This window comes from Cololabis saira, chromosome 4 (assembly GCF_033807715.1).
Source record: "Cololabis saira isolate AMF1-May2022 chromosome 4, fColSai1.1, whole genome shotgun sequence".
NCBI classification, from domain to species: Eukaryota; Metazoa; Chordata; class Actinopteri; order Beloniformes; family Belonidae; genus Cololabis; species Cololabis saira.
Genome location: NC_084590.1, coordinates 27,359,248 through 27,385,115, shown reverse-complemented (window position 1 = coordinate 27,385,115; position 25,868 = coordinate 27,359,248). Strand labels below are relative to the sequence as shown.

At 39.4% G+C, this 25,868-nt stretch overlaps 2 protein-coding genes across 2 annotated transcripts in view; one reads left to right on the top strand and one right to left on the bottom strand.

Moving 5' to 3' along the window:
- The window catches only part of crybb1l3 (crystallin, beta B1, like 3), a 30,920-nt gene extending 12,916 nt beyond the window's left edge, over window positions 1-18,004 (bottom strand). Inside the window, exon 1 of the mRNA XM_061719289.1 lies at window positions 18,001-18,004. The gene's annotated coding sequence lies outside the window, so the exon portion shown is untranslated. The remainder of the gene's footprint in view (window positions 1-18,000) is intronic.
- Window positions 1,314-23,398, top strand: cpda (carboxypeptidase D, a). Its single transcript, XM_061719286.1, has 21 exons — window positions 1,314-2,083; window positions 8,437-8,684; window positions 12,806-12,948; window positions 13,097-13,266; window positions 13,664-14,085; window positions 14,194-14,385; window positions 15,713-15,880; window positions 15,999-16,108; window positions 16,290-16,392; window positions 16,615-16,757; window positions 16,855-17,024; window positions 17,130-17,432; window positions 17,638-17,833; window positions 18,440-18,575; window positions 18,742-18,888; window positions 19,079-19,177; window positions 19,257-19,321; window positions 19,542-19,673; window positions 20,351-20,536; window positions 22,609-22,711; window positions 23,035-23,398. The coding sequence occupies exons 1-21, from the start codon at window positions 1,464-1,466 to the stop codon at window positions 23,259-23,261; spliced, it is 4,083 nt and encodes a 1,360-aa protein (XP_061575270.1). The 5' UTR covers window positions 1,314-1,463; the 3' UTR covers window positions 23,262-23,398.
- Window positions 23,399-25,868: the final 2,470 nt, after the last annotated feature.

The following is a 25,868-nucleotide window of genomic DNA, read 5'->3' as shown; positions in this document are numbered from 1 at the left end:
TTTTGACTTTTTTCTCAACATTTCGACTTTTTTCTCAACATTTCAACTTTATTCAAAAAATCTTTTGACTTTTTTCTCAACATTTCGACTTTTTTCTCGAAATTGTACTTCAACATTAATCTCGACATTTCAACTTTTTTCTCGACATTTCGACTTTTTTCTCGAAGTGCATAATGAAAAAAAAATCTTCCTCCTCTAAAATATTATTTTTATTTTTATCCTACCTGGCCCTAATACTCTTCCGTAGTATATCAGCTGTGATTAACAGAATGCAAATATAAGCCCCGCCCCCTCCTCCCCCTCCCGTCAGCGCTCCATCCAAAGCCACGCCCCCACAAACTTTGGGGAACGCGCATTTGCAGGAGTCGAGTTTTCCAGGACATTTTGGACAGCACATTTTCAACAAAACTACCCCGTGTCTGATTCACCTGTAAGCGAGTGCGCACATGGGACAGAGGGGGGCGTGGGCGGGACTTAAAATGAAGGCATCTGATTGGTTCTTTCCCCCCTGTCAATGCTCTGGTCCTCTGACTAATCCGTGCCACTCGGTGCGCAAAAAACAGATTGGTCAGAGTTTTTACAGGATTAAAGCTGTCAGAGAGTTTGGATTTTTTTCTTTCCTTATTCTGAACACATTATTCACTGGCTACTCTCAGGATGGAAGGACGATTTCACCCAGTATAACAATAAATGTTTTTGAATACGATTACAGACTATACCTTTAAAGGAGCATGAGGCTCCTTTTAAGAAATGAGACTCTCTAGCGCCACCCTTCACCACGACGGCCGTCGGGGGTACTGCAGCCAACAGTGAAGCCGGCACGGGAGAACGGGGAGAACGCGCATGCAGCGTCATGTGACGTCACATCCGCAGGACAGCGCGGGAAATTCGGGACCGAATTGCAGCACATTTTGCAGCACACAGCCTGTTCAAGGCAACGGAGAGATACACTAGAGGGCTCATTCTTTTTGGTTTGGAACGCTTCATCTGACATTATTACTAGAAAACTTAAAACGTATATGCATTTTTCTCATAAATCCTGCCTCAATCCGGCCTCAAGCTCCTTTAAAGCTGTCAGAGAGGTCGGATTTTTTTCTTTCCTTTTTCTGAACACATTATTCACTGGCTACTCTCAGGATGGAAGGACCATTTCACCCAGTATAACAATAAATGTTTTTGAATACGATTACAGACTATACCTTTAAACAAACAAACGCATGCGTGCATAAATAAATAAATAAAACCACTATCTCCAGCAGTCCACCTTAAACGCGGCGTCATCACGAAGCCCCGCCCATTGTGACGTAAGCGGAAGTGCACGGTGACGGTCAGGCCGGAGTGGCTCCGTCCGAAAAATAGAAAAACATCTGTTGTTCGGGAGGCGCTTACCAAACTAACTCACTTTGGCGTCGGCTCGTCGTTTCCAAAGTCCGGATGGTTGTGTGAGTAGAAGACAGGTCGACATGGCACACATCTGGGAGCATCTGTGCACGACGGTGAAACTACGAGCGACACTTTTGCTGCTTCTCTTCCCTCTTGTTGTGTCTTTCGCCGGCGCCTCGACGGAGGAGACACCCGAGACCTACGACCAGTACTACAATTACGTGGACCTGACGGCCCGGCTGCAGCGGCTGGCCCAGAGATACCCGCACATCTCCAACCTGTCGAGCATCGGGGAGTCTGTGGAGGGCAGGCAGCTGTGGGTGATGCGCATCACCCGGGACCCCCACATGGACCCCCGGGGGAAACCCCGGTTCAAGTACGTGGGGAACATGCACGGGGACGAGACCGTGTCCAGACAGGTGCTGGTGTACCTGGTGGAGTACCTGCTGGGTCAATACGGGGAGGAGGAGCGCATCACCGAGCTGGTGGACAGCACGGATGTTTACATCATGCCCAGCATGAACCCGGACGGGTTCGAGAAGTCCAGAGAGGGGGACTGTCCCGGGGACTCCGGGGGACGGAGCAATGCCAGGAACATGGACCTGAACCGGAGCTTCCCCGACCAGTATGACGGGAACACGGTCGATCCACGGGATATACCCGAGGTGATGGCGGTGATCAGGTGGATCCAGGAGAAGAAGTGAGATCTTAATGTTTGTTCTGGGCAGAGGTGTCACAAGTATTCACATTCATTCAGGGGCGAAAATCCCGTTTCATAGTTGGGGGGGACAATAAACAGTAACATTTTAGAGAATAAATCCAGGGGGGGACAAGGAATAAAAGTTTTAGCCTTCCTTTAATACAGCATTTTGACATTTTCAACTCTATCTCGCAAACAGGCAGAAGACCTTTCTTAGAGTAATACAAAACAATGGTATTAGGTGAAAGGTGGCAATAATACAGCACATCTGACATAATACACTGCAAAAACCCACAATCTTAACAAGAATATCTGTCTTATTTCTAGTTAAAATGTCTCATTTTTAGTTAAAAAAAATCTCATTCCACTTAAAACAAGACTCATCACTGGAAAAAACAACAATTTTCACCTGTTTCAAGTAGATTTTCACTTGAAATAAGTAGAAAAATCTGCCAGTGCAGGGCTCCAGACTAACTTTTTTCACTAGGAGCACAGTAGCCCCTAACTGAAAATTTTTAGGGGCACAATCAGAAATTTTAGGAGCGCACATCGTTTATCGACACGCTAACCAAATTTTTACATTTCTACTACATTTCAGTGTATTAGTAATACGTATTTCATAATAGATTAATGAATTCAGGGATTAAAGCAAAAAAAATATTTTTGACTGAAAAATTTTTTTCAGGCCAGTTCATATTCCCCCTCCATCTATGAGCTGCAGCACACTTTAACAATGGCCCCTTTTCTGCCGTGCGGTCGCTTCCCAAAGGTTTCAAGTAAAAGTTAAATGCTGTATTAGCCCTTCTGTTTTCTGTTTTTTATCACCATTTGATTCGATCCGATCCGATATTAATGTGGGTTAGTGTTATTAAAAATGTTTTTTGAGCTGTTGCCTGAATTATACGACTGTAAAATAACTAGTGAAATAATAATTTCACAATAATTATTGTAAAATAAATAAAAAATAAATAATTTAAATGGGTCTTTCAATATCCATTTAAAGTGCAAAAAAGAAGGAAATATCAATAGCTCATGCAGTAAACAAATAATTTTAGCTTGTCTAATTTATTCTGTCACCAGACACACAGCTTGCCATGAAGCATCAGGGATTTTTCAGGTATGTCATGACAAACTGTGTGTCCAATAACAGAAGAAACCAAACAAGCTATGAACTTCATTGAACTTATATAACATTTTGAAATTTAAGCTGAAATATCCAAAACACTGAACACTGGTTTTGCACGGGTGGGGGTGTGTATGAGTGTGTATGAGTGTGTATGGGTGTGTGTGTATGTGTGTGTATGAGTGTGTCCTTGTCTGTGTGTAACGTGCCTGGCGATTCAATGATCTGCAAGTTTTGCCCGCACACAGTTGACTGGACACGAAAAGATACATGCGAAAAAAGATCATGTACTTTAACGGCGACGTCTGTAGTATGTGTAATAATCATAATTTTGTATTACAGTACGACGCGCTCTCCTCACGTGGAGCGCGAGAGCGAGGTCCGTTTCTTAACGCAGCTGGTTGTCTGTGTGAGCGGACGTTAACGCATAAGGCAGCATAAACACCGGCTCAAACAGCAAATAATTTCCAGCATTAACAGTCCTGCTCAGCCCACTGTCTGTACGGAGTAAACTGTGGTTCTGTATTTTCTGCACTGGTTTCTCAGGCGGCCGCTTCGACATGTTTGTTTTCTTCATGAGGGCAGCGGGGGCGGGCGGGGGAAAGAAGCGCAGTGTCCCCGGCTCTTAGCGACCCTTTTTTCAGCATTTTTTCAAAAGAAAACTTAATTTAGTTCGAATTTTAAAAACCAGCGCTTTGTTAACGCTACCGCTGCTCTTTGACGCCGTGTTCATTGTTTGATAGTTTCACACCACGCGCATATGTGAATTAAATGACGTGACTACTGGTCCCCCAGTCTCTGACAAGTCGGTCTTACCTGAGGGACGGGGGCGAACCCGCCCTCCTCTGGTTCTGATTGGATAATACCAAGGCTCTGGCAGTTTTATTGGTTTATAACAGCGTCAGTTTAATGTCCAACATGATTTAATTGGATAGTCTAACGGCTGATTTATGGTTCCGCGTTACACCAACGCAGAGCCTACGGCGTTGGTGTAACACTGGCAAATTTACTGGTCGCACGTGTGCGAGTGGACATGAAATTCAGTCGCACATACTAAAATTTTGGTCGCAAAATGCGAGCATTTGGTCGCAGTCTGGAGCCCTGCAGTGGAACAAGATTGTTTTGCTTATAAGATAAATCTTGTCGCACTGGCAGATTTTTCTACTTATTTCAAGTGAAAATTTACTTGAAACAGGTGAAAGTGGTCAAATAACTATTTTAGTTATAAGTTATTTTTCTGGTGATGACTCTTGTTTTAAGTGTACTGAGATTTTACTGTTTATTATTATTTTCGATTTCGGTTTCGGCCACAAATTTTAATTTTGGTGCATCACTACTAAATACTACTGCATTGTTCCAAAATTATTAATTCTGTCTCAAATTATTCTAGGGGGGGACAGCTTTACTAATGGGCGGGACTTGTCCCCCCTGTCCCCCCCCCCGGGATTTTCGCCCCTGCATTCATTACTCAGGTAGAAGTATAGATACTAGAGTTTAAAGTTTTTTTTACTCAAGTAAAAGTATAAAAGTACTGGTTTCAAAACTACTTAAAGTATAAAAGTAAAAGTAATGTATAAAAGTAAAAGTAATTTTATTTTCACCATAACACATAATGACAGAAAGATCCCTTTCTCTGTTTAACATTGTTACAACTGCCTGAACACATACAGGACTGTCTCAGAAAATTAGAATATTGTGATTTTCTGTAATGCAATTACAAAAACAAAAATGTCATACATTCTGTATTCATTACAAATCAACTGAAATATTGCAAGCCTTTTATTATTTTAATATTGCTGATCATGGCTTACAGCTTAAGAAAACTCAAATATCCTATCTCAAAAAATTAGAATATTCTGGGAATCTTAATCTTAAACTGTAAGCCATAATCAACAATTTTAAAATAATAAAAGGCTTGCAATATTTCATTTCATCAGTCGATTTGTAATGAATCCAGAATGTATGACATTTTTGTTTTTTTAATTGCATTACAGAAAATAAAGAACTTTATCACAATATTCTAATTTTCTGACACAGTCCTGTAGGTGTAGTTAAGTAAGTAGATCAAATCCAGAGGTGTCAAAAGTATTCACATTCATTACTCAGGTAGAAGTATAGATACTAGAGTTTAAAAATACTCCTGTAGAAGTTGAAGTATCAACTCAAGTTTTTTGATCAAGTAAAAGTATAAAAGTACTGGTTTCAAAACTACTTAAAGTATAAAAGTAAAAGTAATGTAAGGGGGAAAAAAGCCATTAAGGACAAAAGCCATTGAAAATGAATGCATCTTAGTATAATTCAAATAAAGAACCATATATGTGTACTATTGAGCATTAACATGTGTTTCAGAGAGCAGGAGATATGATGACTAGTTGCCTATAAGTATTGTAATGGTGCAAAAAGTCAAACTTCAGAGGCATGTTATCATTTATCCTAACCTTTATTGGATGTACATCCAAGTTTAGTTGCAGGAATCTGAGGGAACGGATGTAAGAACAAAACTGGACAAGAACATCTGAAACAACCACAACCAAATTCACTCTATCCGGATGTCGCAATTTAACTGGATAGTTTTTTTTAAAGGCCGAAATGAAATAGAGTAACAAGGATGTTTTTAAAATGTAAGGAGTAAAAAGTACAGATAATTGCGTGAAAATGTAAGGAGTAAAAGTAAAAAGTCGTCTGAAAAATAATTACTCCAGTGAAGTATAGATAACCAAAATTTCTACTTAAGTAAGGTAACGAAGTATTTGTACTTCCCGATTTTTCCCGATCCGATCACTTTTTTTGGCTCCCGATACATTTCCGATACTTTTTCCCGATCAGATACATTTTGGCAATGAATTATAAAAAAAAAAAAGAGGACTAAAACTCAAATTATCCCAAGTTTCTTTTATTGTCCATTGGAGAACAACATGGACATATATTTCAACAAAGCTTATCAGCTCTGGTGCCACAAAATGTAAAAACATGAAATTGTAAACTAAAACAAAAAGTGCAGAATAGTGCAATAACAAAAATAAATAAATTTAACTTCAAAAGAGGTAGTTGAATGAGATCCAGTCAAACTCACAAACACAAGAAAATTAAAATACTTTTTGGCTTAACCTTAGTGCAACATTCTGAATGGCATGAAATGAATAGCAGCAGCTTAATGCAACATGAACAGATATAAAATTTCACAATTCAAACATGTAAACCATGTTAGTTTCGCTTACTTTGTCACTTCCGCCGGCTGCCGGCCGGAAGTGACGTTAAATACAACGATATATAAAACAATTTAATATAATAATATAATATATTAATATATATTAAAAACATTAATAACTAGGTATGTCCCGATACTTTTTTGGCCGATACCAATGTTTTGAAAATGCTGTGATTAGGCCCGATTGATCAGGCAGTCGATTGATCGGGACAACACTAGTTTGAAGGTTTTCTAACACTGGTGGTTTTCTCTATATATGCAAAGTTATCTCCTATTCAGCAGTTCAGCTATAGGTCAGCTGTTTTTATCTAGTCATGGAGTCAGCCTCTGTTTATGGTTCGACTGTTTTCTTTAGATGCAGGGTTTAGATAGTTCAAATACATACTACCGTATTTGTTAAGTGAAGACAATGGGGAGAAACAGATGCTTTAGCATTGGAAAGTCTTATCTGTGATCTGGGTTGACACCCCAGGTTTGAGACAATCTAAGGAGATGTAGGGCTGAGAGTGTGACATGTTGGGGTGTCTTTCTTGCAGCTGGCTCCACCAATGAGGTTCAACAACTCCCTTCTTTTAGTATAATTACGACTGGATTGATGACCACTGCGTGCATTCCTCTCCTACCTGTGTGGTCTGAGAGAAGTGTACCTCGCGCTGGAAAACATTGTGCATGACATAAAAAAAAGCTTGTATTAACTTTGATTCTATTTCACTGGTTTTCTTATGGTGCACCAGACAAACGAACACAGGTTCTTTCAGGTGTGGTGTCTTGTATCCAGGCGAACAGGCTGGCACGGTCTTGGGGGGCTTAACTCATAACTGTCTTAGTGAATAAATAGCCCGGATGGATTTGGAGAGTCCCTTGTCAATGAACAACCAAAATGTCTCCCCTCCCTTCTTTTTCTTGGTCTGAACAAATATTTTATGATAAAGAAAACAATCGAGCCACTGTTCAGGGGCACAGTGTGCATGGGTATGTCTTGTGTCCCCTTTAATGGCAGAAATCAAGCAAACAAACAAACAAAAAGGTTTGGTTCAACTTGTCTTTTTTTAATTCTATTTTTAAGTCTATATTCTCTTTTGAGTATGTGCTGTTGGTTGGGAGGTTAACATGACCCTTTATTTTTTGTATTATATACTCCAGATTCAATTAGAAAAAGATTCTTTAACTCTTCATATACACAAATATTTACGTCCTATACGGCACATTCACATTAGATAATATTTATTTCTGTGATATTCCATAAGTTGAATTTTCCTTATACCAGATAATTGTAAGGTTCATACTTTTTTAAGCATGTTTCAATATAACAAATTGCACTACAGTTTTAAATTGGGGGACGGGTTCAAATGCTTTTTTATATAAAAGTTTATTCCCAGTGGCTTTATGAATGATTCGAGACATCAGCAGGCATCCATTTATCCATCCATTCTCTATACTGGCCCTAGGATGGAGACTGGGATACAACCTGCCCAGGACATCCATAAAACATCAGCAGTTAGACTTGGCAAAAGTTGGAATATCCCAAATGATATACATCACATAAGTTTCTTTCTAAAGTCCATTTACTTTGAATCGTTTAAGAATGTCATCAAGTAATCTGAAAATGTAAATTAAAACAGAGGATAGAGGAAAAAGCAATTTGCCTTCAACTGTTGTTACTATCTGAATGATCACAAACCCAAGTTTTGAAAAGCTTTTTTAATGCTTCCTGGGTCCCATTCACCTGCTTTATGCTCAAACCGAAAATGTTTACACAAGCAGCTGGAAATGGAGCTTCTGTGCTGCAGATGAATACGCCTTCCCTTTTTGTTTGCCCATTTAGTGACATCATCAGTGTTGAATGAACACCATGGTATGATTATACTGCGAAGATAGAGATTAGAGTTAGAATAACAGTACAGTGGCCTGATTAATGGTCTCACAAATACATCTTTATTATTGCTGTGCTTTTAAATACACTTAAGATAATTTGAACCATTGTTTGAAAGATGCTGCTAAAATGTGCTACCATCTTTCTAGATTTGTGCTGTCTGGGAACCTGCATGGTGGCACTGTGGTTGCCAGTTACCCTTTTGATGACTCGCGCCTCCACAAGCATCAAGGATACTACAGCCAGTCAGAGGATGACAGTCTGTTTCGCTATCTAGCCCTGGTGTATTCCCAAAAACACCCTGTGATGAAGACTGGGACGCCTAACTGCACTGATACTCCTGAAGAAACTTTTCAAGATGGTATTACCAATGGAGCACAGTGGTACGATGTGCCAGGTGAGTCTTTCCAGTTTAGTTTTCAGGGATGAGTTTATTTGTTGAGGATGAAATGTCATAAATGCATTTCAGCTATTTGTGTGTAATGCAGGGAAGGTTCAAAATTATTTTCTTGTTCTTTGCTGTGATTAAAAAATCAAAATGTTGGTCTTTAGATCGTGGCTTTTTAAAGTTTTGCACGATGGATCAAATCCATTGTGTTTACATGGAGACCATTAAAATTGTGGGTTTTTTTTTGGTATTAGTTTTTTTTTTCTTCATGACAGAACAACACTGTGAAATAAGTCATTGCTCTCAGAGATTTCATTATTTGTTCCATGCAAACACATTTAACAAGTGTCCCTGTTCAGTATCTTCCTGTATGTAAGTCAAGGATGTTTGTCATTGTCCTCGTGTTAAATTGTTTGCATAGCATGGCGGTTATGCACCAGCTACAACCTGTTTGACAAGAATAAGTTACAAGTAATTTAGGTCTATTTTGCACCTGTTGTAAGTCAACGTGGGCTGTTGTAGCAGGGTTTTCCTCCATCCCGGATCACAAGTAAAAATGTTTGCATTTTCAGAGCAGAAGTGTACTTCTTTTTTTTTTTCATAAAATATTCTTGGTTAAAAGCATCGCACAAAACGCCCTCATCCGACATCTGTAATCTGTAAATGCACAAATTCCCTTTTAATCTTTAAAGTGCATGGGGTTCTCTCTCATTTTGGATTTGCTAGGTGCTACAAGGAAAAAAAACACTTAAACTGAGCGTGCAGTGCTCATCATACTTACTCATTGAAAATGTTAGAATACCTGATGGCTCATTGTTTACATTTAAAGAAGTCTATTTGGCATAAATGCATACAGTACAGTCTTCTGAATGAGTGTCTTTTACCAGCTGTAAATGCAGCTACCTTTATTTGTCGCTTCCTGTATAATTCAGGTTCAGTTATACTGTAGCTCCACTGTGGCCACTAGGCAGAAACCTGATCAACCTACACTCCAGCTTTGTTTCTTTTGGGGGGGGGTTGTGGTCTGGTTAATATGTCTGAAGATTCAGGTTACAGCACTTGAGATGTAGAGAGGAGCAGGTATTGGTCTAATTTCAGATGGTTACTCTTCATCCATTTGATTACATCACTCTTAGTCTTATTAAACGACTTTGATGAGGGTGTAGCTCTACATTTATTTATATATTTACTTCTAAGGTTTTTTTTTTTTTAAGTTTAATGCATAATCTTAATTTCTCTAATGGACTGGTTGAATGGTTGAACAATTACATTTCACATTTTTGCCCTTTATGTATTGGCATTGATTGTGTCTATAAATAGCACAAGCCAAAGGTATTGATAATACATTATGGGAATGTCCAGATACTTTATTTAGAGCAGCTGTTTAGGAGAAAAGGACATGAAGCAAAATGTATTTAATGTACAAAACAAAGATCATCCTGATTGGCATTTGGTTTACTTTTACATGAATGAAACGGAGCATGGATGTCAGGTTACCTGAAAAAGGCACAGTATGTGGTCATGTTACAGGTCACCTTAAGCTTGATCAATATTACATGTCATGTCACACTATTTGTTTACCACTTCAGTAATTCAAGTTGTGAATTAATACAACAACCATGGGCACCGAGTATTCCTTTTTTTTCTCAACTGTCTACACATATATTACTGGTTAGTATCATGATTTGGTAAAACTTTCATCAATGAGATGTATATGCATTTTGTTCTTGCGTAGGTGTTGGTTTACTTAAGGTCTTAAGAGACATCAATACTTTGTCAGCAGATACCTGATGTTTGTCATAATCATGTTTAGCAGATGATTCCAGAGTGAGTCATTGTAGTTTGTCCTAATTTTTCAGGCAGATACGGTTTAGTCATTAAGACTCTCAGAAGCAATCGTGTTTTCATTTCATGGTCAAGATAGACATCAAGAACATGTAAAAATCAATCCTTTTCTTCTTTTGTTTGTCTGACCTTTCCCAGTGTGTAAAATGTCGCTGCTAAAACTGGATTAATAGCAGATGATGAAAACATTGTCAGGACATTTGATGACATAATGAGAGGTCCAGGCAAGGTGCCAAAGGGCAGGAGTCAGGAGCAGAAGATTTTTTGGGGTTGTGTTATCAGAGCTTGAAATAAGAAATCAGCACAATGACGTGTTATTTTTTTGTACTGTGCTCGGGTAATCTAATTCTTAACACAAAATCAGATAATGTTTATGGTTAGTATCATATTTTAAGATATTCCTTAACCCTTTTTGACAACAGGATTTCCACTTTGTGTTGCCTGCAGTTCAAAGAAAAAGTAATAATGCCTCCAAATAGAGCAAGCTGTATATTATAATTCTTCTGCACTAAAATACTCCTCTATTGCATGTGTATAATCTGAGCGCTGTGGAGGAGTCTTGAGTTTGTTTATCCTGAGCTAGTCTTAACTATACTTAAGTTCTGTGTCACTGTCAGGAGCTGAAAAGTCACTAGCCTGGTTTGCTTTGTGACAATGCTTTCTCCTCCCGAGTGTTTAGTTGAACATAGGATTTATTCCATTGTATGAATCAACCCCTAAATACATCCTGATTTATACATTTCCCCTGTGTACTGGAGGTTAAATAAATCCACCAACTCTGAGTTTGACTTTGTTGTCTGGCCTGCGGTTTCATGCCAAATTCCAGGCATGTCACTGGATTTGGTATATAAACAAGATATTTAGGTCTAGTGCTACTCTGCCAGTGTTGCGCAAGATGTTTGTTTTAAGGAATCACTTCAAAGATGAATTTTCTCAATTCAGTTTAATGATTTAAAGCAACTTGGCTTAAGACAATGCTTTGAATGATGTGGCCAGAGAAAATAGTTTTAGGATGTAGTCAAAACTATATAAATGAGAGGTGGTAAAGCCTATACTTGGTTTGGTTTACCTGGTGTTTAGCTTGTCACCATAATGCCGAGGGTCTCAGAGGTAATCTTACGAATTGTCCTGAGATATCTCATTACATCTCCCATACTTCAGATAAACTCAGACATGTGCACACGTACATCTCTCATACTAAAAGTCCAGCTAAGAACAGGTAGGTTTTTATCCTGCTTAATTCAGAAAGGGTTCTAGTTTGACGCAGTGCAGGATCATGTGTGTCATTGTTCTTATAGTCGTGTTTATGTTGCTCCATTTCCACATACAGTACTCTGTAATTACAGTTTTCATACAGACAATACCCCCTTCAATTAAAACTTGGGGAACTAATTTTTGCAGATATGTTAAGGGTTATGGGGATTTCCATAACAATGAATGACCAGCAGCTTTTGAAGATTTTCCTGTTAAGGAATAAATTAACTTAAGGTTGACAATGGGAATTACAACTAAAATGATTATACACATTTATGAATAAATAAAAAATAAAAAGATAAATGGCAGTCTAAACATTATTCTGTTTTTTTTTATTCAGAGCAAATGTGCTAAGATAACCACAGAACAAAAACCATAAGTTAAAACGGCTGTTTACGAATAAATTGCGCAACTTGTATAATGATCAATTTGCTTCTGTTGGAGCTTTGCTGTGTATGGAAAATAAAATAAAACGTGTATGTATTTTTTTTCTTCTTTTTAATGATGTAGTTTTCTTGTTGAGACTGGTAACTTATTTTTCTGCATTTAGTGCCTGAGACCTTTTGCACTCTTTAAAAAGTGGCAAATTACTGGTTGTTGCATTTAGTTTCTGTGGTCACCCAGCATGTAGTCATGGCAACCCCTCCAGCCAAGAGCCCCTGACTACCTCATGTTGTCCCACAGGGACGGCCCGCTGAACAGCATGCACTCCAGTGTGTGTTCTGTTTGTTCTAAAGGAGGGCTCGGGGTTTCGCAAATTGCAGATGTCATCGCACACCACCTCATTAAACACTCTCTTTAAACAATACTATTGAATGGATAAAGACGGATTCAAGACTTCACTGGCACAGACTCTTTACATCATAATGCACAGGGCTGTTGCCAGTGGGTTTGATTTAATGAAGCATCCAGTTAATCCCTGGATTTACACAAATCCTTCCCATGTGTATAATTGCAAATTTTAAATGTGAAAAATGAAACTAGTTGAGCCATGCATTCATTATGTTTTTCCTTTCGTGCCTGTTATCCAGGAGGAATGCAGGACTACAACTACCTCCATGGAAACTGTCTGGAAATCACAATGGAGTTAAGTTGCTGCAAATATCCTCCTGCTGCCGAGCTTCACAAGGAGTGGGATCTCAACAGGGAATCGCTTCTAGCCTATATGGAAAAGGTAGAGCGTTCAACTAGGAATGATGCATTCACGTTAAGTAAAGGCTACTGTGTCGTAACAAAATCAGAACCTGCCTTTTCACTCTTGGCATGGTCTCTTTGCACTGCAGTGAGGGTTTTTTTGCACTCATAGCACTATTGTCTTCCAGGTGCACATGGGTGTTCGTGGTTTTGTTAAAGATGCAGTTAGCGGAGCTGCCCTCAGCGATGCCAGCATCGTCGTATCAGGCATTCGTCACAACCTGACCACCGCAAAATATGGGGACTATTATCGCCTTCTGCTTCCAGGAACCTACAATATCACAGCTGTTGCGTCTGGGTGAGTCTCACTAAGCGACTTTCTTCACTTGGCAGGTTTTCACACACAGAGGTTATTCATTGAAAGGATTAATGCTGAGTAACAGTCTATAACAGGTTATCAAATTGCAGAGGTAACACACTGGGCTCAATGTTCATATTTTCCTTGTCGTTGTTGGAAAATTGACTCAGTAACACAAAATGTTGTCCTCCCAGACTGCCTCCAACCCAGACAGACTGAAATATTCTTCCAAAGAACGTACACTAATATAATTTACTTCCTCTTAGAGAAGTGAACTTCCTGGTGAAGAGTTTCAAAGAAAACTACAATAATGTGTTGTCATGGCAGCAGGGATATCTGATGTACTTCTAGGTGGTTTCGTTGAAGTCCTCAGTCATATTTTTCTTTTTCTATGCAGGTATTTGGCAATGACAGTCAACAATGTCAAGGTGACTGATGGCAAAGCCACTGAGCTTAACTTTACTTTGGCACCTGTGGCCACTGAGGCAGCAGGCAACAATACAACAAAACAGTCGACAGTCACAGTGCCGTCCACCAGTCATCCAAACGTTTCCTCTACAAACTCTCCTAACTCCACCCAGACCCCAGTGGTCCCCCATGAAGGAAACAAAAACGGCACTCCTTTACTCCCACCATTGCATCAGTCTATCCATCCCCAGGAATTTCGCCATCACAACTACGCAGACATGGAGTTGTTTTTACGAAAGTACAGCAGCGAGTTCCCTGCTATTACCCACCTCCACAGCATTGGCCGCTCTGTGGAAGATCGTGAGCTGTATGTGATGGTTATCTCAGACAACCCGACTGTTCATGAGCACAGTGAGTCTTCAACTGCATCTTTCAATATTCATTGTCACTGTTAGTTTTATCAATTCGGGTTTGATTATATTTTCTGTTTTTCTCGTCTTTTTTTTTTTCCCCATGTAGATGAGCCAGAGTTTAAGTATGTAGCTAATATGCATGGCAATGAAGTGGTGGGTAGAGAGTTAATGCTCAACCTCATTGAGTATTTGTGCCGCAACTATGGCAGTGACCCGGAAGTCACTGAGTTGGTCAACAACACCCGTATTCACATCATGCCCTCTATGAACCCTGACGGCTATGAGGTGGCCATTGAAGGTAAGAAAGGAGGACACACACGTGGATAATGTGACACTTCAGAGCTGCACTGCATGTAATGTAAAACATTAAAGTAATTCTTTTTTTTTTTTAAATACAGGTCTATGACATTTTTAGATTTAACTGCATGTGGCTCAATATGCTTGTGTGGTGGTGTGTTTCTGACATAAACAAGTTTAATTTAGGTTTTTCCTCAAAATTCAAGATGTTATTTCTTCTTTAAAATGGGCGTGTTATTGAAAAAAGTATCCTTCTGCACAAAACCTTTAGCACTGATTTTGAAGGAGGCATGTCCTGCTGTAGTTGGAGATCAAACGCGTTACTCTATCATCCTCCGACAGTGAAAATCTAGTTGAAAATAGTGTCTTTTGTACTGTGAACGTGTGGTATTTTGATGATGGACATTAAAGTAATATCTTTAATACCTCCAGGAAATTGGGATGCCTTTTTAAAAAGGAACTTTTTGTTGAACTTGCTCTTTAGATTCAGTTCACAGATGGATATCTTGATGTTTTTCTTAAATTTGAATTAGAATTTGTGGTCTTTTTTTTTCTGAGCTCTGCACTGCAACAGACTCAAACCATAATACAGTCACGACCAAGATTTGCAGGTGGAAGCGGGATTTAGTAGGTTAATAGGTTAAGCAATATGCATTAATGTTGAGAATTCAAAAAGATTTTCAGCTTTCAACCACCGATATATTTTGAGGAAGACGTGTCAAGAACATGTAAAAGTCAATCTTTTTCTGTTTTTGTTTGTCTGACCTTTCCCAGTGTGTGAAATATCGCTGCTAAACTGGATTAATAGCAGATGATGAAAACATTGTCAGGACATTTGATGACATAATGAGAGGTCCAGGCAAGGTGCCAAAGGGCTGGAGTCAGGAACAGAAGATATTTGGGGGGGATTTTGTTATCAGAGCTTGAAATAATAAATCAGCACTTTACAGGATTTAGTAGGTTAATAAGTTAAGCTATATGCATTAATGTTCAGAATTCAAAAAAGGTTTTCAGCTTTCAACCACCGATATACTTTTAGGAAAACATGTGAGATTGTGTAATTTCTATTCGATGTGGACTGGCGAGTTGTGCTTTCCTTTGCAGAATGTCATGCTTTTGCATGTTGTGTCCTTGCATATATCAACCCTTAAGCCATGTAGATTAAGATAACTTTATTTTGACAACTTTTTGCAAGCATCTACTCTGTCTGCCAAGATGTCTGATGTTTAAGAGGAAGTGTGGATGAGGAAGCTGAAGCTGAGGCTGGAACTTTCTGCTGGTCGGTGTTACACTTATAAGACTCATTCTTTGAGTTTCCTTCTTCGCAGGTGACGTGAAGAGCTACAAAGGACGCAACAACAGCAACAACTATGACCTGAACCGGAACTTCCCAGACCAGTTCATTCCCACCACAGATCCCAGACAGCCAGAGGTCATAGCTATGATGAACTGGCTCAAGAGCACCCCCTTCGTCCTGTCAGCTAACCTCCATGGAGGTAGGGTCTCATTTGGGACACGTAGTTCAAAAAAACACATTCTTTCAGTGACATGGCTTTCTTTGTGCATATTGAATTAATTTTATCCACACAATCTTTTTTTTTTCATTGAATTTAGGCTCTTTGGTTGTCAACTACCCTTTTGATGACGACAAGGTCAGGATTAGTCATTACAGCAAGTCACCTGATGACGCCGTCTTTCAGCAGGTTTCAAGAGCCTATTCACAGGTAGCTGGACACCGATGCAGTGAGATCCCTTTTGGGCTAAAATAATGTCAGCTGGTGGCTTATATTTTGTTTGAGAGCGAACAGTGGTGTAAGCTACTTGTTTTTGTGGCGAGACAATGTTTTAAACTTTGCTACAAAAGCACCACTGTTCATTTCTCACTTGTTTGTCATCCGTGTGCAGGAGAATCCTCTGATGCACAAAGGACACCCTTGTGAGGACTTGTACCCTGGGGAGTATTTTGAGGATGGGATCACCAATGGTGCTCACTGGTACAGTGTTTCTGGTATGCCTGCATCTTTTTCCTTTGTTGCTCACAACAGCTCGTTGAGCCTGTGCAACCTTATACTTTTCTTTTTTTCTTCTTCCCAAAAATAAGGGGGCGAGGTCTTTCTTCCAAAGCCTTTGCTCATATTTTATGTGCGATTTAAGCTAAATTAATGTAAACTTCCACTCACAAGTGAGAAGTGTAAGCATTAAAACTGGAAGCATCACTTTGTGCCTCCAGGTGGCATGCAGGACTGGAATTATGTCAACACCAACTGTTTTGAGGTGACCATCGAATTGGGTTGTGTCAAGTACCCCTTGGCCAAAGAATTACCGAAATACTGGGATCAAAACCACCGAGCCTTGCTGCAGTTTGTACACCAGGTAAAAACCACAGATCTTAACACAATGCTAAAGGTTTTAGTTCACTTTTACTGTGTTTTGCATTTGCTCGTGTTTATTTGGCTGTTTGTCTGTGTAGGTTCACACTGGAGTGCAGGGCACGGTCTCTGACATTCGGGATGGCACAGGGATCCCCAATGCCACTATTACCGTGGAGGGTATAGACCACAACATCAGCACAGCTCGTACCGGAGACTACTGGAGACTGCTGGTCCCTGGGACTTACTCCATCACTGCCACCGCCCATGGGTAATGCGCTATATTTCAGAGGAAACATTTACCATGACATGTCCGTATAGTTCAATGTCCCATTGCTATTAACTTTTAAATAACGTTTAACTGTTGTCTGCCTAGTTATAAACCTGTGAAGATCTACGCCACAGTCTCAAAGGATCGAGCGGAAGTAGTGGACTTCAGACTGGCACGTTTATACTCTGGCGGTGATGGCCAGTCTCCCATGGGTCCCCGTCCCGTACAGAACCCATCTGAGAAGGAGCTCCAGAGCTTAATTAAGGAACTCTCTCTAGGCCAGGGTTTGGAGCAGCTAGTCAAGAGCACGGCCACGGATAACAGCTTCCGCTACAGACGCCCTAAAGAGCTGTCTGACATCTTGCGTGGCCTCACACTTAACTTCCCAGAAATTACATTTTTACACAGGTGGGTAGGTTTTGTCTTTCTCCAAGCCTTGTATAAAACTCATCAACATGGTTTTCTCTTGACAGTATTTCTGTGTGCCCGTGCCAAATGTTAGTTCTGTAAGGATTTTCTCTGTTTCATAACATCAGCTGCAACTCCTCCATATTTTCTGTGTTGAAGTTTTGACCTGTTCTGTCTTTTTTTTTTTTTTTAATCTTCTGTCCAGTTTGGGTCAAAGTGTGGAGTTCAGAACCATTTGGGCCCTGGAAATATCCAACAAACCAGCAGAAGCTGAACCATCTGAGCCAAAGATCCGCTTTGTAGCCGGGGTCCATGGCAATGCCCCAGTGGGCACAGAGCTGCTGCTGGAGTTTGCAACCTTCTTGTGTATCAACTATGGCAAGAACCCAGCCATCACCAAGGTCAGTCTCAGAAAACCCCTCTCCGATTAGCTGTTGAGCCGAGATTTTACATTTGTTTTGCAGCTTTTTTGTTTAGTTTTGTTGTATATATTGTTATCTTCTTTGTAGTTTACAACTTATTTGGTAAAACAATGTAGTTAGACAGGAAAAATTACCCCTTAACCAAAAGTTACAAGACTGGACTGTCTCAGAAAATTAGAATATTGTGATTTTCTGTAATGCAATTACAAAAACAAAAATGTCATACATTCTGGATTCATTACAAATTGACTGAAATATTGCAAGCCTTTTATTATTTTAATATTGCTGATCATGGCTTACAACTTAAGAAAACTCAAATATCCTATCTCAAAAAATTTGAATATTCTGGGAATCTTAATCCTAACCTGTAAGCCATAATCAGCAATATTAAAATAATAAAAGGCTTGCAATATTTCAGTTGATTTGTAATGAATCCAGAATGTAGGACATTTTTGTTTTTTTAATTGCATTACAGAAAATAAAGAACTTTATCACAATATTCTAATTTTCTGAGACAGTCCTGTATACATTTTGATAATGTCTGTATCTCTTCCTTCTCCTTCTCCTTCCTTTTTCCTGCTTAAGCTAATCAATGAGACCCGGATTTTCATTGTGCCCTCTGTCAACCCCGATGGACGCGAACAAGCTGTTGAGAACCAGTGCACGTCCACGCAGGGCCTGACCAATGCTAATGGCAAGGATCTGGACATGAACTTCTTTGGTCAGTTGTTTGTTTGTGTCTTACACAAAAAAAAAAAGATTCACTGTAGTTATTCAGTCCAATTGTCAATGAAGATTGTAAATATTAAGAAAGCTCGTGATTGTTTTTGAAATTGTGCTTTAACTATTCTGTTTTCTGTCTACCACCGGTTTTCTTACTTTAACAGGCAACGCATCGGAGCGAGTAGTTGAAGCTGAACCTGAGACCAGAGCAATGATGAACTTTATTCTGAAGAAGGACTTCACCCTGTCTGTTGCGCTGGATGGAGGCTCCCTCGTTGCCACCTACCCTTATGACAAACCTGTTCAGACTGGTACCACATTCTTCTTTTGTTTTCTCAAATCGTATTATTTATTTACCATGTAGGGTTGTAAATCCTCGTGTATTTACAGATTAACGTTTTAAGACTAGATGTGCAGTCGTATTTGAGTTTTTTTTTTTGGACATTGCAACGTCGCCTTTTACTACTTGTGACTAAATGTTTTAATTTTTTTTATTTCCAGTTGCAAATGAAGGCACAGTGAAGTACTTGGCAAGTATGTATTCCAACAACCACCCCAAGATGCACCTCGGGGACACTGGGTGTTCCAACAATGGGCAAAGTATGTCATTTGAGTTCTATAGATGCTTGTCATGTCTGTCGAGAATTAGTCATTAACGGCAGAGTTTTCTGATACTCAGCGGGAAACATCCCAGATGGAGTCATGAGAGCAGCAGAGAGACAAAGTCACCTGGGCAGCATGAAGGTAAGTCAGTCTTTATCCACCACCTCGTGTCTGTGAAAGCAGGTGCAGCATTTATGTCATCACTGTATATTTGTGCTTTAGAAAGTAGTAGACCGACTGCTTTGAAAAAAGTTGATGATTTGCCTGCACTTTTTGAAAGTCTCATAGTTTGTTTGCAAAGATCAGAAATGCACTCTTGTCCAATATTTTCTCATGTGACATCTTCTGCATGTCTTTGCAGGACTTCAGTATGGACTTTGGCCACTGCCCAGAAATCACAGTGTACACCTGCTGCTGTCTGTTTCCCCCTGCTAATCAGCTGGCCACGCTGTGGGCGGAGAACAAGAAGGCCCTCCTCAGCATGTTGGTGGAGGTATGTTGCAAGATTTCCTCAGCATAACATGCAACTCATTCAGCATAGCCGCACAGATATTAAGATAATAAAATGCAGTTTTAAAACACAAGTTATGTATTAAAAGGTCTTTGATCCACCATTAATCATCGCTATAAACTGAAGTTAGATGGTTCCCAGGCACTTTCTTGTTCTTTTCTATTAGACTGTTATTAGTTTGTTTGCTTCATATTTTAAACATCCGTATCTTTCAAGGAAGCACAAAGAAGGTTTTGCTCAGAAATTTACTTTTGCCCAGTATAAAGATCTGTATCTTTCAGGGAAGCACAAAGAAGGTTTTGTTTTTCTATCCGTTTTCCTATCTGTTGAGAGGAGTCACAGTTTAGCAAACAAGCTGACCTGTGCGAAGAAAGGTGTTTAAAATATGCTTCTTGTTAATTACTCCAATACAGATCTAAGTAAATTATATTAAAGCATTTTTAAATTCCTTAGCATATTGGTTCATAGTTCTCGGCAAAAGATCTGTTACTGTCATCTTTTATGATTATTTATTTTTAGTAGTGCATTTTTAAGATCCATATCTATTGTACGGGCCTGTTAAATTCACATTTGCTTTAATTTGTTTGTGTTAATAAGGCTTATTCAGGTTTAAAAAGAAAAATCACTTATATTGATTTTCTCTAAACTTTAACTCCAAGGTCCACAAAGGGGTACGCGGTGTGGTGAGGGACAGAAATGGAAAACCTATCGCTGGAGCAGTCATTTCAATAAATAGAGGAGTGAGTGTGTTTTCTTCAGAGGGCGGCTACTTCCATGCACTCCTTGCTCCTGGAAGCCACGATATCGAAGCCATTGCTGATGGGTACCAGCGGCAACGTCAGAAGGTACACATTTATTTACAAATTTACTACGTGTTCTGCAAGTCCGGCTCACTAGAAAGGGGGAAAAAAAAAAAAAAAAAAAAGTTATTCCGAGTACTGATTAAGTGACTTCATTTCACCTCTGACACAGTATATAATGATCAGATGTAATTGAAATTGAATAGAGCCTACAGCTGTTAACCTCTAGTCATGTAATACACTTCTACAAGTATCATTGGCTTTTTCCCCTTCTTTTTAAATGGGATGTTTATGCTGGTGGATGCATAACCAGCGCACTCAGTTAGCATTTTCTAGGGTGCATGTGGTTGGCTTCAGATAGACCCAGGAGACCCTCATGCATTCATGAAATGTACATTTTGAGAGGCAAAAATATAAAGTGACACAGCAGTTTTGAAATGTTTGCTTGTGCCTTCTGGTGTTCAGTGGTGAAAAGCAGAGAAACTCTGACCCGGCTGTAATATAATTTACTCTCTTGTTTAAGTGGAGATCATACACAGGAGTGAATAGCAAATGACATCATTTAGTTGTTGATGCTCACAAATACAAATATCAGGTGGTTGGATTTTGAATTTTTTGTCAACTGCATTCAGAACACAAATTAAAATAAAATATATTAAACATGTAACAAGAAGAGTTATGTTGTAAGAAGTCTGGAATAACATTACCGTGGTTCTCCTTTACCGTCTATGTCTATGAAAGGTGTGGGGCGTAGCACACAAAATCTCTCCGTCACCTCCACCTTTCCATTTGGGCGCTCTGAAATGTGAAGGGTGGGGTAGGCCAGCTCTTTGAATAGATGCTCCTTGATGGTAAAGCCGAGTTTCACACTGTAGGGTGTGAGCTTTCCACAAGGTCCACAGAGCAGGGGATCCACCACCGCGTGATACGTCTGCTGGTAGTCTGCCGCCGCGAAACCATGGATGATCGAAGAACCGCTGGAGGTCTTCTCCTCATTCCTGACAACTTCAGTGCTGCACGGCAGCTCTGACAGATCTGGAAGAATGGCAGCATTTCTTATGTACCTGTCATCCAGGGGCTTTTTGGGGTCTGCTTCTCTCTGCTCCAACATGTGGTCCAAGTCACAAGTTGCTGCTACCATGAATGTCCTCTCCTTAATAGTCTCCCCATACTTTCTAGGACATCGAATACTCAGTCTTAGGTCATAGGGACGCATCTCATACGTCTGTAAATGAAAATCACATTCATTTAAGTTAATTTTGCTGCCCCTGTTTTGCATATTTAGTATTCAGCTATCAGAAAAAAATATAAATACCACATACATACTAAAAATACAAAATAGTCTAAAGGAAAACCTTCTATTTGGCAGCAACTCTTTGGCTTATGTTCAAACCACACTGCTAAATCAGTCTTGAAAACATGCCTACAATTCCAGCCTCTTAAGCTGAGTTCAGTATCCCCATTGTTTGCACTGGATTTAAATAATGGCCCTGATAAATTAAGCATAATTCCTTTGCTCTGAAGAAAAAGGGAAAAAAAGTAAAGAAAATAACCCCAAAAATAATTCCCTGATTATGGTTTACCTCTCATACAGTATGAGTAATATAGGATTCTTATAATCCAGCGCTACTTTAGAAATACAGAACAACTGCACCAGATTATACTAAACGGTCACAGCTGCAAATGACAGCTCCCAATTGGATAATTAAGTAATTAACAACCTTGCGTGTGAAAAAACCTTTTAAAAGACAGAAGCCCACTCACCTGAATGGAGAAACTGTCAGGGTGTTTGTCTGATTTTTCTGTGCTTTGTCTTTCATTGCAGTCGGACATTTTCAGTGGCATTTTACACAAAACTAAAAATATAATGATGTGATTCCTGTAGACCGCTACAACATACTGATGTTTACTACAATATTTAGTAAAATTCTCCAAGCAGATGTTTTATTAACCAGGATCAACATGACCACATGATTTTAGTTTGTTTAAAAAAAAAAAAACCTGTTATACTCGGATTAGAACAGAAAAATGTTTGGGGTTGCTATAGTGTAAATAACTTTCAAGGAGGTGGATGGGTTCAGGATTTATGCTCACTACATATTTTTGCTGCCTTCCAGGTCCCCGTGTCTTCCTATGAAGCTGCCAGTCCCATCATTATTGAGCTCGACATGGACAACAGCATCTTCGGCTTGCCCAGAGAGTTTGTTGTGGCCAGTGCAGGTAATATCTGTATCTATGAAAAAGGACTTTTGTTTCCCGTGGTGACGGTATTCATGTTGTGCTTGCTTTTTCAACGTGACTCGAAGATGCATATTATGTTTTAATGGGGACCATTAGAGTCACTGCCATTGGTGTTTTTCTGATACCTATTAGTCATGATTTTTAGGAAACCACCAAATCTTGAGTCTAGTCTTTTAGGATATTGAAAGAGTGTGCACATTGCGTGGGATTGCAAGATATTTGCCAAAATACAAACACTTCTTCCACGATTTATTTTGTTCATGCATTCATGCTTAGTTGTGTATTTTTCTTTAATCCTGCAGCGGCCTCCATGACGGCTTTGGTGGTGACGGCGTGCATCATCTGGTGTGTGTGTGCAGCCAAATCAAACCGTCAGAAAGATGGCTTCCACCGTTTGCGACAGCATCGCGACGATTACGATGATGAGATACGACTCACCTCCATGGGCTCCAAGAAGTCTCTCCTTGCCCACGAGTTTCAGGACGAGAGTGAAAGTGATGAGGAGACATTGTACGCCAACCAAATCTAAGACGCATTGTTCCAGTTTGGCTCAGTGCTTTACTTTTTTGAGTTCCCCTTCACAGTCAAACCCCTGAACTGACCATCAAGGAAGATAATTGACTTGAGAAATAGCGGCTTCTCTGTTTCTCTTTGTGAATGATATAAGAGAAAGGAAAACTTGTATTTCTGTTATCACGTCAAGTGGTTGAGTTTCGGTTCTGGTCACCTGGTTGTTACTGCTTCTAAATGGATGCATTGTGCAGTTTGGAATGAAGCAATCATGCTGAAGAGTTAGTTTTTTTTTCTTCTCCTGGATCTGTTTGAGTAGCTTGCAGACAGAGACGGGAAAGTCACGTGCCAATAAAGAAGTTCAGTCCCTTTTTGTATATGAACTTTTGATTCCGAGCCATTCAACAATATTCCTTTAGATTACTACTTTTCCTGCTGACCTCAGAGGTTAAGCCAAATGAACTCTTATTAGTGGATCTGCCTCCTTCTTGTGTCATCAAGATTTTATTTTAAAACCTCCCTCGAGCTAAGAAATTTAAATTGATTTCCATTTCTTTGCCCAAGATGGCATAGCTGCACTGAGGTGGCTGTGCCTTTTGGAAAACTGGATCCAGCTCTGTGCCTTGTCTTATTTAAAGTTTACAGTCACAGTCCGGCTGTAATTTGTGACAGAAATTAGCATTGTGAATAGCTAATACTGGGTCCATGCTGGAATTGAATTATTCTGAACTCAGGTGTTATAGAATTTTGAGAAATTATGATCAAGGGATTGCTGAATTCCATTGTTGCACTGTTTCCGCATAGATGACTTCAAGCTGACCGATCTGGGATCAGTAGTTGTCTATTTATGCAACTATTTCATGTCAGTGAAGGAGTCTGGGAGCAAGCTTCCAGAAACCATCAGGGAGTGAAACCCTGCCTATGGAAAGTACTCGGATGCTTTCATGGAAGTCATTTGCACAAATTGGAAAGCAACAGTTGTCCCATTCATTGGCCAGGAGAAAAAAAACCTACATATGTAATTATGAAAATGTATTTTGATTTCCTTTTTAGTTTTAATATTTGTTTTGAGGGTCATTTCTCTCTGTACATGGAAAATTACTGCTGACTTTAATGGATGTCGCATTGAGTCTGTGCCCGCTTTGTGATCACAGGAATATCTGTAATCTGTCACTTTAAGACATGAGTTGATTTGTTTTTCCCCACTGAATGTCTTTTTTTCCCCAAATCTACATTTTTTTAATTTATAAAAGTTATACCAGCTATGTTTGTCCATTTGTTACATGGTCATGCACTCAATATCAGAGCTACCAGTACTATACATCCTAAAGGTCCGGTGCAAATGCGTTATGTTAATATTAACTATATATTAATGCATTGGAATATTTTCCAAGCTTAGCATAAATTAAGGGTCATATAATTTAGATCTTAATGTATTAAGGTCCTGAACTCATCCAAAGTTGATGTTCATCTGGGCATCTTACAGCAAACCAGGTAAACCATCAAAACCCAAAAGAATGATGGAAAATTTCCTCTCGCTCGAATCTTTGTATATCTTCACCTGATCGCTGAACAATCGCTGCCATATTTGTCTAAATATGGCAGTTCTCTGCATGGCTTTGAAGCAATACTCACTTTTTCTCTGAAGTTTACTCTTGATATCCAGCTATTTTGTTGTGGGATTACTTCCCAGTGTATGTGGGGGGACAGATCTGTAAATAATTTTTATTTGTCTTATAAAACAAGTGTGTATGAAGTTTTAAAAAGTTGAGCGTGTGACACAGTCACGCAGAGTTGGTGTGAATATTTTATATAAACTGGAATCAAATGTAAATGTTTGCCAATTGTAAATGGAGCGGCGAGGAATGCACTTCATGTTTACCATGAATCCACACGCAGCAAAACATTTCATAACCTCTGACAACTTTCACAAAAACTCAAAAGACAAATAAAATAAACAAAATGGCATGTCTTGCTTTTGTTTCCCATTTTTCCATCTTACATTGTTTTTATTTTAGATTACTGAAATAGCTCACCTAGCAGGGGAGATGGAGAGGTAGTTGTAAAAACAGGAACATCATTTTCACAGTGAAGATTGATTCAGATAAATAAGAAAGTTGTGATATGCTCTTTACCATCGTAAGCAAACAATGCCCTTTATCTCCGGTCCCTGTCTTTAGTATGGAGTAATGTATGTTATTCAAAAATAGCCTGTGTTTTAGGCTTCAGGATTACAGCACATTTGCACACTTAATTGTTTAGGCGTATGTTTCAGGTGACTGGACTGAGTTTCAAAGATTCAGAGGGATCCCCCCTCATTTTACTCTTATTTTGCTTAGTAGCTAATGTTTTTCTTGAATGAATGGTTCCATTCCTGTACATATGTCTGTGAATACAAGCTCCAGCAAATGGAAACCAGGAACATGGGGCACTGAATAGTAATGATTATTTTAGCATACTTTTCTCAAATTACATTATTCAAATGATATCAGACATGTTACGTTTGTGCTCATAAAAATATGCTATTATCTAGTCAAACGGGTAATCATCCAGCGTTGGAAGTTCGTTCACCTGTCAGTGTCTGAGCAAGTGGTGAGTAAAAGTGCGCTGTTTTACTAATGTGCGC